Source organism: Eurypyga helias, unplaced genomic scaffold (genome assembly GCF_000690775.1).
Source record: "Eurypyga helias isolate BGI_N326 unplaced genomic scaffold, ASM69077v1 scaffold12185, whole genome shotgun sequence".
In the NCBI taxonomy this organism is placed as follows: domain Eukaryota; kingdom Metazoa; phylum Chordata; class Aves; order Eurypygiformes; family Eurypygidae; genus Eurypyga; species Eurypyga helias.
Genome location: NW_010249538.1, coordinates 2,085 through 15,555, shown reverse-complemented (window position 1 = coordinate 15,555; position 13,471 = coordinate 2,085). Strand labels below are relative to the sequence as shown.

Here is a 13,471-nt window from a genome sequence, read left to right as displayed (position 1 = left end):
CAGCAGGAGCATGAGCTGGAGGTCCCACAACTGCAGCAACTCAGGCATGGAAGTATGTTCCCATCTGTTGTCCTCGTCACTGGGGTAATCATCTCCATCAGACGTACAAGGCTTGCAGCCAGGAGGGTCATACAGATGCACAACTGTAAACATGTCAGAGCTAATTTACCTATGAACTTTCCACCGAGAACAAGAAACTCTAGGAAGTTCAGGAACCTGAGCTTCTAGGCTGCACTACGCACGTCTGCTCAGTCTTCTAGAAAAGCCCAGCCAAATTAATCTCTGTTGAGTACCTTGCAGTAGTAAGCCAGGCTGAAATCTTGCCCTAGGGTGCCACTAGAAGTCATATGCAAAAGAAAACCACATACTAATCCAATATAGCAATAAATCTCCACCTGGGGACTTGGGTAAGGGTGAACCAGGAGGTGGGATGCACAGGGTCAGCTGGCACTGTGCCATGTATGGGATGATTAGTGGCAAGATGCCAGGTACATCCCCAACGTACCTCTCTCAAAGCAGGATCATACTACAGAAGCTGGTCTTCAGTGAGAGCTGCACATTGTGCTAGATACAGCTGAGAGCTCTGCATTAGCCACAGCATCAAGTTCACATAACAGGTCTAAGAGATCTCAGAGTGCATTGATTGTTTATGAAAGCCAAAGACTTGTCTCCTCCTGCGAGCAGACGCCTGAAAGACTTAGGACTGCCTAGAGAAAAACTTCAGTCAAAATCCTGCTCCCCAGCATGTTCATGCTCTCTGTAAATATGTTGCAGCCCAAGCCCTTCTCACCAGACACACACACACGCGCCCCATTTCCCTCCCACAGTAAGCAAATTTTCACTGATAAACCTCAACGTGTTTGCAAAGTTTCCAGCAACGTTTTAAGTGTTGGTAATGTATCAAAGCTGAACTGGAGAAACAAAACTCTGCAACCAGTTGAAGAGTTTCTAGCTTTAATTATGGAAGAAGGAGCAGATTGAAGGGAGTGGGTGGAGGGAAGTCTGGGAACATACAGTACTGTGCACTATGAAATGCTGCAGGGAAGTGGAAGGCTGAAGGGCAGCCCCACGTATTTTAGAGATTTAACGGTAAATGTTATTGCTCTGCACATGTGAAAGACATAACATGTATTTTTTTTCAGTCTAACCAGCTCACTTCAGATTGAGGCAAACAAGGAAGAGTAAGTATTAAACCTCCATAAGAGACACACAGAGACTCACAGTTGTGCATCTGAGATGAAACACAAAAATGGCAATTGCCTCGAGTTGCCTTTGCTGCATGAGGGACTCCTCAACATTTAAAGAAAGAGGGGTATGGCACAATACCGTAGTTCATAGTACACAGCTGAATTTACAGACATTTTCACTTACCAAATGGTTAAAACACACTATTTTCTTTAATTTCCATTTAGCAACAACCTTTCTGCTTAGGTGTTTTGGAAGGCAGACTCCCTGGCACCATCGCTTTAGCAACGCAACCATCCTTCCAATTGATTTTAGCAAGAGGTGCCCATGTCCACCACAATACCTAAGATAGATTGCAGTGCCATAGCCTCCACAGGGAGATGGTCAGAAAATTATTTGGGGGTTTTTCTGCCAGAGGAAAAGTTTAAATTTCTCAGAAACAGGGTAATGACACAAAATCCAAGTGCTTTAATTCACAAATTTTGCTGGAATTTCTCATGCGAGCATTTCCACACTTCTCTAGACAGACCAGAGTCCTGTGCTGCATCATCTAGTGCAGCGGTAGACAGCCATGGCTACAACACAGCATGAAATATATCATCTGGCAAAGGAGTTCAACAGGCATGAGACATCCAAACTAGAACAACCCTAAGGTCATGTTCATCATAAAAAGCCCAGGCTTTCCAGAAAAGCTTGGTTCCGTGAACATTCCCTTTTCATGCCGACAGTTATTGCTGAGAAATTTTGAACTAAAACTTCAGCTTCTAGCCCTAATACTATGTTTTAATTGGTTGATTAAAGCACAGCCTAGTGTCTTTGAAAAGAGCATCGTATATGTCGCAGTACCATTTTTTTACAATAGCTCCCTCTGGAAATTGCAGAGCCGACAGTTTTAGTCATTTGACAACCAGCACTGTTTGTAGGCACCAATGCCCAAGCTGCTCTGAATCTGAGCAGCTGCTTCCTGAACCTTATCATCACACCACACGCAAAACAGAGATGAGAGGAACTCTTGCAGAAGTCCAGAGGAAAGCGGAAACCAAGCCCTGAGGGGTGGTAGCAACCAGAGAGGAAGCAGGCATAACGGTCCTGGAGAAAAGAGAAGTTTGACCCACTTTCCGCCTGGAGCAGGAAACTGCTCTCCTGCCCAACTGCAACAGCTTCTGAAGCTGAAATAACAATGCTAGAACTGACAGGAATATGGAAAGTGAGGAAAGACAACCCTCTGGTTCTTATCACACTTGAGCCAATAAACAACTCAAGGCACTAACTTTTTGTCCCAAGTGGATCATTCAACTGCAGAGACTGCTTTAGCAGTGTGGAGGACAACCCAGCTCAGGGACACAGATCTGTAGGAAATACCCGTGATATAGCTGCAGACAGTTAGTTTAGTTTACCAGAACTCAGGAGCTTCTTTTGGACCACACTGACCATCCATGTGCTTGCAGAACCTGGCTTAGTTAGAACCCCCAGCTCCTCCCAGCACTTTCATTCATTCCATGCTCCCCACTAAGCAGTTAGGCATTGGTCACACAGGCTTGCTCCCTGTCAGCTCCTACAGCTGTGCAGCCTTCTGCAGAGACGGTGTCAGGCTACGGAGGCAATAGCTCAGCCTCACAGAGGTCACATGTGACTCAAGTTTCACCATCAAAAGAAAATTCTTCCAACCCGTTATTTTCAATTCAGTGAGACGATTACCTCAAGCAGCAATAACTTAGAAACAGAATTCAATTCCCAAGTCCGTATTTTGTCACCACCAGCTCTATGTAAACAGGTGAGCCTATGGCTGCTTCTGCTCGTGCTGCGGTCGCTTCTCTGGCTTCTGTGGAGAAGGAAGCTGGATGCACAGCCTGGCTAGAAAGCCACCATGAGGGACAAACCTATGCCGAAAGCAAGCCTTGAGGCTCAAGATGACATACCTCTAAACCAACCAAATCTTTCACCTCCAGCCACAGCTCTGGAAAACACTCTCATGTGCTGTTGGTCATGGGAGCCGAGCTGTCAGTTGTTGCTGTTGACTGTCACCAGAGAGACACACTGGCAAAACTTCAGGTGTAGTATGGAGCCTCGTGGAGGAAAGTGGAAGTGGGGGGGAAAGCAACGGTGTTTGTGCAAGAGTTTTGGAGCTTGGTGCAGAGAAAGGGGTACTGTAAGAACTAGTAAGAGCCATGTTCATGCCAGTCATCAGCTGCAAGGGTCCCTTTGATGGCCCCAGCTCTGCTAAAGGCTCCCAGAAAGGGAGAAATGTAGAACACTTCCTGGGTTAGAAATATCACATGATGGTGGACCTGACATAAAATACTGCAGGATTGCAGTTACAGGTTTGGGTTTTTTTTTTATTTTTGGACTTTTCATCCCACTTCAGGATTCAGTTCCCTAGTCAGCCTCGTCAAGCCATTTGTGATACAAATGAATTAAAACACATCACGATGACCAATTGCTCATCGGTGCTGGGGAAGGATTGACAATGCCTAGAGCAGCTGTGCTAAGACCTCACTGCTGAAAGAGTATTGACTACCCACCACTGTGGGGAACTTGCTTTCCCTGAACCTGACTTATTTTCCCACACAGTAGTTTTTAGCCACATACAAGCTATCATCTGAACACACTTCAGACTGAAGCAGAAGGAAGGACAGCAGTAGCTATTAAACACAGGGTATGGGAGCTTTGAGCACATCTTGGTGAATTTTTAAGAAATATGTAATGTTTTATAAAAAAACTTCTACACTTTATTGCTTTCTTCTATACAGTCATTATCTCATTAATAATCCAACTTGTTACCCACTGCTTTCTGTCTCCAAACAGATCCCCAGCAAGATTTTGCTTTCAGCATTGACCGTTGTTCTGATGTCACAACCCACACCTTTAACATCAGAGCTGCAATGGTCCTAAGTAAGTGAATTGCTATTTTCTCATGCTATACACAAGTAACTCATGTGTGAGTGCTGGTATTAAGCAAGTATGACAACTTCCTACAAAATAAAAATGAAGCCCATTCATGAGAAATTTCAGAACTTGTGCACATTTACAGAAATTTCAGTTCTATTATCAACTCAGCCCCAGACTACGTGTCACCCTAAGCAGGTTGCATCAGCCCTCAGCCCCTTCATTTGTACATATGGGGAGTGAAGGTGAGGGCTACTCGAGAGCTTGTCTTCCCAGCTAAGTGTTCTGGGAAGGGTCTTGTTCAGCGAGACACCTACAGCACCCACACTCTTGTGTCAGCACCAGAAGCGCTTGCCAAATTGCCAAGGCTGACCCTTGCAGGTAGGGACTCCCACTCCAAGGTGGGGGCACCTCTCCGCCCCTCCTGGGCATGCAGAGAAGCATGCTAGGGGAGTGCTGGGAAAGTAGTAGCTTATCATAGAATCACAGAATGGTTTGGATTGGAAGGGTCCTTAAAGACCATCTAGTTCCAAACCCCCTGCCATGGGCAGGGACACCTTCCACTAGACCAGGTTGCTCAAAGCCTCATCCAGCCTGGCCCTGAAGACATCCAGGGATGGGCCATCCACAGCTTCTCTGGGCAACCTGTTCCAGGGCTTCACCACCCTCTCCATGAAGACCTTCTTCCTGATATCTAATCTAAACCCGCCCACTTTCAATTTAAACTCATTACCTCTTGTCCTGTCACTACAGCCCCTTGTAAAAAGTCCCCCCCAGCTTCCTTGTAGGCCCCTTCAGATACTGGAAGGCTGCAATAAGGTCTCCCCAGAGCCTGCTCTTCTCCAGGCTGAACAAGCCCAATTCTCTCAGCCTTTCATCACAGGAGAGGTGCTCCAGCCCTCTGAGCATCTTTGTGGCCTCCTCATGACTGTGTGGCTTGAGGCCACGCAGTCAGGCTTGAGGCCACACAGTCATGCTATTAGCTCCCCAGCTGTGGTAGCTGAAATTAAACCCTTCAGCACTTGACTGATCAACAGTAAAAGGTCAAAAGCAGAACTACATTTCACCTAATGGGCTGGGTGCACAAGTTAATATTAGCCATAACTTGCTTTGTGATCCTTGCATGGGAAAGCCACGTTTTTGCTATCATTCTGGACTCAAGCTCACCTAGAACGTCTACTACCAGAGCATAAATATGTGCAGGATGCTGTATGATCCTGGTGCTGACAATGAGTTTGTGTGCCAAGTGTGTTTTAGCATTTAGGAATGCTTTCTTGCAAGCAAAAGGTCTCCCTCCTGCAAGATATGCTGCCCTTTTGCCCAGGGAGCATCAGTTTTCAGGTGGCTGCAAAGTTAAACAAGCCTGCAAAATCACATTACAGGCATTTGCAAACACTTTTCCAACAAGTCAGAGTACAGGACCTCCCTCTAGTAGCCTCACTGGCTGTATCTATGTTAGCAAGCCAGGCGCAAGCAGGCAAACCTCCCAGCACTGTTAAGGTGCTATGCTGGTCCCTGGCACAGGTTTGGCTCGGGCCAGCTACTATTTTCCCAGACAGCAGGCATAGGCTGCTCCTGGCAGCCCATTGGATATGGTCCCTCTGCTAGGTACAATAGGAAGGAAAATTTAGATGTAGGGACACAAGATTTACTATGCCAGTTGGCCTCAGAGTCAGAGAACGGTCACAAACACAGTTTATTTAACAATAAAGCTGTATGTTATTATGTCCCCTGCTATGTACTTTACGGGACTTCGAGATCTGCTCTTGAAGCATGGATTTCTATGTATCAGGAGTTCTCAGTGAAAACATTCAACGGCTTAAATATCAAGGGGGGAAAAAAGGGGGTCTTTTAAAAAAAAATAATAAATCTGTTTATCCTTGCACTTTCCTCTGAGCTCTTCTTCTGCTTTGTGTGTAGGACAGAGCATCAAGGAACTGTATGTCAAGCTTGATCTGATCATAAATGGGAAGACTGTCTTAAGCTACTCAGATACGCTTTGTGAGCCGGGTCATTCTAAGCTTATTTTCTGCGGAAAGAAGAAAGGAGGTAATTTAGGTAGCGCTCTAAGTGTTTGATGGCTACTGAATACTCCAAGCAGGATGCACCCGCTGTGCTGTTGAACGCACCAATACATCATAATGTTCTGTTTACTTCAACAGCATGTTAATGCATGACAGAAACACAGTAGGACAGAGATGTTTTAATTTCAGAGCCTGCTTTTGCCCCTAACCTGTTTGCTTGCTTTTCTTTTAATCACAGAATATTGCACACACACACGGGATTTCAAGTCTATAATTAAAAAAAAAAAAAAACAAAAAACAAAAAACACCTGTGGTAATGTGACCCTATCCAACAGCAGAGAGGTTCATAAACCCTATTTATAACCATACGGTTGTCATGTGACCAAAAAGTATGACAAAAATAAAGGTCAGTTCTGTAAAAAAAATGGCTGAGCAAACAAACAAGTTGTTCTGAACATACTCTTCAATATTAAGCAACTAACACTTCCTGTCCTTAAAGGCAGTTCTTAACTCACTTTAAGATTATTTATGCTCAAATAAGGATATTTGGACCAATGTATTATTTGATACAATCTATGGTTTGCATCTTGTTTCTGCTCAACACATGCCTATGGGGCAGTCAGATGATTTTAGTTCATGCCAGTCAAACTGCCAACTGGTGCAGACTTGCACTAGTTGGTTCAGAGTGGCATTAGCTGCCCCCAGAAAGCAGGCATCTTTGCTCCCACGTGAGCCTGGGCACCTCAGGGTCCCTTCTGCCATAACCCAGGCCAGGTAGTGTAAAGCTAGCCATGGTATGTCCAGAAGAGCTATGGTCATGCCTCTGGACTGTAATATCTAAGTATCTTGTAAGTAAGAGGGATTTAAAAATAACCATTCCTCATGACCATCTCTTTAGGCTGATTTTAAAATAAACAGAGCTGCAGAGAAGTTTCAGAGTTGGTGGAGCACCAGTTAGTCTCAGAAGCTCTGCTTTCCTTCAATTCACTTGCATCTCCATCCTAATGCAATAATTCAAGTGCAAGCGCTCTAAGTGTAAAGACCATGCACAGCACTACTGCTAAGACAGCCCCTGGAAAATTACTAAGACATTTCACACAGCATAGAAATATCACAAAGAATAATAGGGAAATGCTGCATGAGCAACCAATTATGTAAATTCTGTAAGTCAGATAGACCAAAAAAAAAAAAAATTCAGAGGTTTCTTCAATTGTGTATTGAATTACAAGGGGAAAAATAACCACCCACAAACCTACTGAAAAACTATCTTCTTCTGATGAAGCACTAAATAACATTCTTTAGAGAATACATTAAGGAGAAGTAGAGTCAGTCCTGAGCTGAGCACAAACTGCTATTCACACGCTAAGCCATGAAGCCAAAACCTAGGATTTCCAAGTCCCTTAATCTTAAACTGACAGGTGATTGTTTCTACTAATTGAAGTACATTATGATATAAAACCATAGTTGGTTGTTTAAATAATACTATATATCTTCATTTAGAAGCATTCCTAAGTTAGTGTAAGGACCTCTGCCACACACCTTTTAAATACACTCCTACTCGTGCAGTAGCTGGTTTTAGTAATTAAGTCACAGTGGGAAAGAAGCGAACTTTCTCAAACTAAGGTTCAAACTGAAAACGTGGTATTTCTTAATTAGCTGACATTTGATTCTAACCCATGTTTTAGGGCACAGAATTGAGCTGAAGGCCAATTTGAAGCAATTCAGCACAGCCATAATTTACCATATGAGCACAGCTGTAAGCGTAACCCAATACCTATGCAGAAAGGACAGCATTGCGAATGGCTATGGATGCAGCCTGGCAGAGGAGCAGATAGCCCTTTCAGCTGAAGCTTTTCACACAGATCCTCTTTTTCCCTGTTGTACAGACAAAATTGCCAACATCTGGCCAGACCTGACCTGAGTTTAAATCTAGTTCCACACAGAATTTGCTTGCCTTCCACAAGAAGGCCAAAAATTGCCTGTTCCTCCCTCTCCCAAAATGAGGCAGGACACGGTTCTGCTACAGGCCCTGCTGGTCTGCTCACTCATGTGGATGAGCAGAACAGAAGTTTCAATGGGCAAGAAGAAAAAAGAAAAAAAAAAAAAGAGACTTAAAAGATACAGATGTGGCAAATTCTTGGATGTTTGGGATTGGTTTATTTTTCTTTGCTCTTCTATAATGCTACAGTTTTGCCATGACTGGAAAAGCTTTAGGAGACTTTATATAGCTCTAGGTTTTCTGTTCATCATAATCATATAGTATTTACTATTTATGTTAAGGTCACATCTGCCACTGCTCACTGGGACTCCTAAATAGGATTCCAAGATTTTTTTCTTTGAGCTATGTGCCTGTTGTGAAGTTGTTGCAAGGAAATGGGCCACTGTCCATTTAAGAACAATAATAACAAAACTGCTAAATTCTTTATGGCATAACATGAACTCAGTTCTTCCTCTTTTTTTAGTAGAAAGTGCTGGTTATTCCCCATTTCCTCCAAAAAAAAGCCCAGTTACATAAGATTCAACAGACTTCCCAATGCAATTACTAAAATCAGAGAAAAAGACATAGCACAGTAATATTTAGCAACGTGCCAACCACAACTTGCAGACTTAAACAAAGCTTCCTGACAAAAGATAATTGCATCCTCCGCAAGTCTGTAAGTTTTCTTTGAGGTCCAACTGATAAAGGGACCATCGGAGCACTCGCACGATTCCTTGTGCAGGCACCCAAATCACAGAGAAAACACCCCCCTTTGCTTCAGACCTCCATTCTTTACATTATTGCCTCTTTCAGTAGGTGTTACAGTGAGCAAGTTTCTAAAATAGCGTTTGTGAATAAAAATAGAGACCATAACATGAATCCAGAACTGGGTATCACATTGAGAGTTTAGGTACATGTTTCTGAGAAAGCAGCTCCACCACAAAGCTAGGTCTTCAGGCTGATATACAATGCCGTCTTGCTTAGCCCCTTCATCTCACTTTTTCCTCCCCAGTAAAGAGAGTGGATGTTTCTCACCCAGCTATGTATTTATATACATTTCTCTCACTCAACTACACATGTATAGCTGGCAGTTATTCAGATCATTCCTGCATCCTTAAATCTCACAGAAGTAGTGTATCAGTTGCATGGGTGCAAGATCGTGTCCTAGAAGAACTCCAACGTGGACCATTTAAGTTCTAAAAAGATAAAATACAGAAAAAGGAAGAGGTGGGTGCAGACGTACAGGGCCTTTATATAGTACAAGAGTGTGAGAATGTTTAAAGATTTTCAGTGCAAGGAAGATATGAGAAAGAGAAGTGAGAATTTCATTATAGGTGTTTTGTCAGGAATGAGAGGCATCTTCGCAATAAATGATAACTAGTAACTTGAAGTAATCTTCAGGAAGTTTTCTTACATATCTGACAGTTCTGCTTCAGACTGGAAGCTGCTAGAGGCCTGCTCAGTGGCAGGGAGAAGGACTAAGTTACTTTTGGTAGAAACAACAGTGAAAGGCTCCTACAAATACAATAATATCACTTTGAATCAGTGGTACGTTAAAAATGTTTTCCAGGCTGCTCTACAGAAATCACATTCAGTTAAGTCTTTATTTAAAAGGGCTGAAAATGGAAAACAGACCAAAAGCACATCACTGATGACAGCATGCTTGACAGACATCATAACTTACCACCAGACCAATAAAGACATAGGGGAATTTTTAACTGGAAAAACACACTCGTGATTGATGCTGTTCCCAAAGTTGGTACATTTTCTGCAACTACATCTGGGCTTGCTCTAAAAAGATCAGAGAATTCTTTCAATGAGCTAGGCTCAGTGTTTGTGACAGTTGCACCTACTGCAGCAGATGTGTTCATCCGCTTTCAATGGAGGAATGTAAAAATGTATGAATATATGGAGAAAAATGTATGAGTATATGAAGGATGGTGTGATAAGCTACAGACCTTAAAGCCTTGGAGGATGTTTACGGTTCTGGAACTATAGCAGAACTCCACATGTAAGAGGCACATTGAATGGTCTTTGAAAAGCCTGTTCCAGCCAGCACAGTCACTGAGCAGGTTGCCACAGTCCAAAGTGAGCATGAATGACACAATTAAGCAGATCTGTGGATCCATACTATTTTCTGGAAGGTCTCAATTAGCTGAAAACAAAAGCTGCCCTTGCTTTCCAATCAGGACATACTTTCAAAGCAGCATAGTTCCTTCCCTCCCCAGCCCCCCCAACTGAAGTGGTGAAGGTCACAAGAGATTTCCAGAGGCCTGGTTACATAACCACAGAATGGTTGAGGTTGGAAAGGACCTCTGAAGGTCATTTAGTCCAACTCCCACCTAGTCAAGCAGGGCCACCTATAGCCAGTTGCCTAGAACCATGTCCAGGCAGTGTTTTTTAATATATCCAAGGATGGAGACCCCACAAACTCTCTGACAGTGTTCAGTCACCCTCACAGTAAGAGAAGAGTCTTTCCTGATATTCAGGAGAAACCTCCCATTTTTCAGTTTGTGTCCACTGCCTCTTGTGGCTCCATTCTCTTTACACAATCCCTCTGGGTATTTGTTCATGTTGACGTGCTGTCCCCTAATGTTTCTGTTCTGTAGGCTGAACAGTCCCAGCACCCTCAGCCTCTCCTCACTGGAGAGATGTTCCAGTTCCTTAATCACATCAGTGACCCTTCACTGGACTCTCCCTAGTAGCTCCATATTATTAGTTACTGTGAACCACTGCAAGACCCCGGGTTAGAAAGTGCTAAATAAGGGTAATGCTGAAGCATAAAGCAATAAATGTGTTCCAAACTGGACACACAGCACCTAGCTCCACAGTTAGGGGCTCCCTAAAAGATAGTACAGCCCATGAGAGCGACTCTATTGGTTACCGTGCAAAGGCATATCTACCACACATCAGAGCAATCATGGAAAACTTCTCAGAGAGGGCCGAGGCATTCATCTAGCTCTGATGTAATCATTACTTTGTCACAGCAAAGCATGTGTGTGTGGAAAATAGCTTCTACCTACACTGAAGGAGAGATTAGCATTGCCATCATTTCAGAAGCAAATTTATGGCCTGATTACTCCTACTTCATCTTGAAATATAGACTTTGCAGAGCTCAAATGTTGCATCTGTATGTTTAGATTTTGGATGGCTACCCGACAGCCTAGGCGAGACCCTAATGAGCCACGCGCTCCAAGACGAGTTTCCATGTCCCTGTGGAAGAGAACTTTGGGGAAGGGTGATTGCTCACAGCTCAGTTTCCTCTCCCTTGCTGACATGCAAGATTTTCTAGGCTCAGAACTGATGGAAGGAGAGACTGTTAAACAAGGCTCTCTACTGAGCAAAAGGCCACACAAACCATAAGCCACACCATTGCATGGTCCGCACCACCCCAAGGGGGCAGCTCATAGCACGGCTTAGCACACAGACACACGTACAGCTCAAGACCCAGAGGAGTCACTCATCACCCAAGTCATGCAGTCTGCAGTGCCTTTAACTCCCATTTAGGCTCCAATAAAGTTGTGAACTAAGTGGGTTGTACTATATTTTTAAACTTCTTGACTCACCGCTCTCTGCAGCGGAGATGTGTCAGACTCCAGAGCTCTTGCTTCGCACACAGAAGCGAGCAGCGATGGTGACTGCTCTTGGAAAAGGAAAAAGATTTCTTTGTGTCCAGGTGAAGTAGCCAGAGATGCGGAGGGGAATGAGTGCAGTATGCCTGCTGCAGCATAGTTGATCAGTTTAAGAGCAACAAGCCAAAACATACTTGTTCTATTCTCTGTTTTGTATTAGGTTTTTCAGGGCAACACTGACATTCTGCATCTTCTCCACCTCCCAGGATCATCAGGGCATTACATTTAACAGACTCCTCATTAATGCAAAGGTGTAGAACATTGATCATGTCTCAGGCTTCTCCTACTCTTTTCCTAGTTTATCTTAAAGTCATGATTCTTTCACGTAAGTTTGTTACAATGCATTGACTAACATTTCATAGCATGAGTGGGGAAGGCCTTCTGTGGACTCTTTTCCAAGTCAGATACTTAGTGCATGGTGGGATGGACCACACAACACAAACATCTTACAAACCTTTGGTCTAACCTTTCATAAGAAAGGGTTTAAACCAGCACAGTGAGACTGGACTAAAACAACTCCCTAGAAGTGACAAGCATCAAGATGCCAGCACATACACATATAAATACGATGAAACACTCCTCTGTCACTGTCAAAGTGAAGACTAATTTCATGACACCTACAAAAGAGAATCCTTAACAGTTTTTAGATTTTTCCACAACTTGTGGAGGGCAAGTTCTGCAAGAAGTTCTGAAATACTGAAATATCTACAAATCTTATTTTCAGTCAAGTCTGCACAGTTTGGCCCAGTAAGATATGAAAAAGTAGGAGGAACTGTAGAACAGCTTGCTAATTCTGTCCATTAATGCCAAAGTTGCCCTTTCTTCAACAGCAAAAAGCAAGCATGCCTCGTGATGAGGACTGGAAGGTGGAACTCCTGAGCTCTATTCCAGACACCAACACAACCTGTGATGGCTTTAGCATCATACGTATGTCCTTGGTGAACGCTCCCCTCAGCAGTGAGAGACACATTCTTATTACTTTAAGGACATGTTCAGCAAGCATGAGTCCACACCTACAGGAACACTCAGATCAGATTGGCTTTTCTTAAAGTTACTGAAACAGTACAGTTCACCTATTGCATCTGCAGGTGTTTAATACATCATGCTAAAGGACTTGTGCCTGGCAATCACCCTCCCCTTTCATTTCCCCATTTGCAGGGGACAAGCTGACATCGGAACACCCACTCAGTTGTGCAAAGCCATGCCCACCTCCTCCACTCAGATGGGGGCTGCAGGTCCTCCTTGAGCCCAGGCTCTGCCCTGCTTTCCCCGTAAGGCAGTACACATCCTGACATCTCTCAGGAGAGCTGTTGCAAGACTGCGTATAGAGCACTTTGCAGTTCCATAACACTTGTCACTAAAGCACTTTGAAGTGCTATTAGAAAAATGCATCTACAATCAGCTGCTTGTTTCCTTCATGTGCTGCATGTCTAACCACCCATCACCATTTTCTGCTTTTCAGAACACCTCTACTATGAGGGACCAGTCACACTGGGAATCAAAGAAATCCCACAGGTAAGTTGGTCACAGCTGTGCTCCCAAGCAGAAGGGCTTTCTGGGTGAGGTATGGTCAGAGGACTACCAGAAATCACATCAACATGTTCCAGCTGCCACACTGGATCTGATAGTGTTTACATGACTAGTCTTTTTAAATATGAAATTAAGTGACTTTGTTTAAAGCATTAGAGAGCCACTGTTATCCAGAGACAGACGGGTTTTCTTAGGATAGCTTGCCCCTCTACCAGCACTAAGTCATGCAGCCATGC

At 43.8% G+C, this 13,471-nt stretch overlaps 1 protein-coding gene across 1 annotated transcript in view; it reads left to right on the top strand.

Moving 5' to 3' along the window:
• The window catches only part of LY86 (lymphocyte antigen 86), a gene marked incomplete at its 3' end in the record, with an annotated part of 23,195 nt that extends 9,931 nt beyond the window's left edge, over positions 1-13,264 (top strand). The window contains exons 2-4 of the mRNA XM_010151398.1: positions 3,991-4,077; positions 5,992-6,120; positions 13,168-13,264. Coding sequence (XP_010149700.1) covers positions 3,991-4,077; positions 5,992-6,120; positions 13,168-13,264 — 313 coding nt within the window. The remainder of the gene's footprint in view (positions 1-3,990; positions 4,078-5,991; positions 6,121-13,167) is intronic.
• Positions 13,265-13,471: the final 207 nt, after the last annotated feature.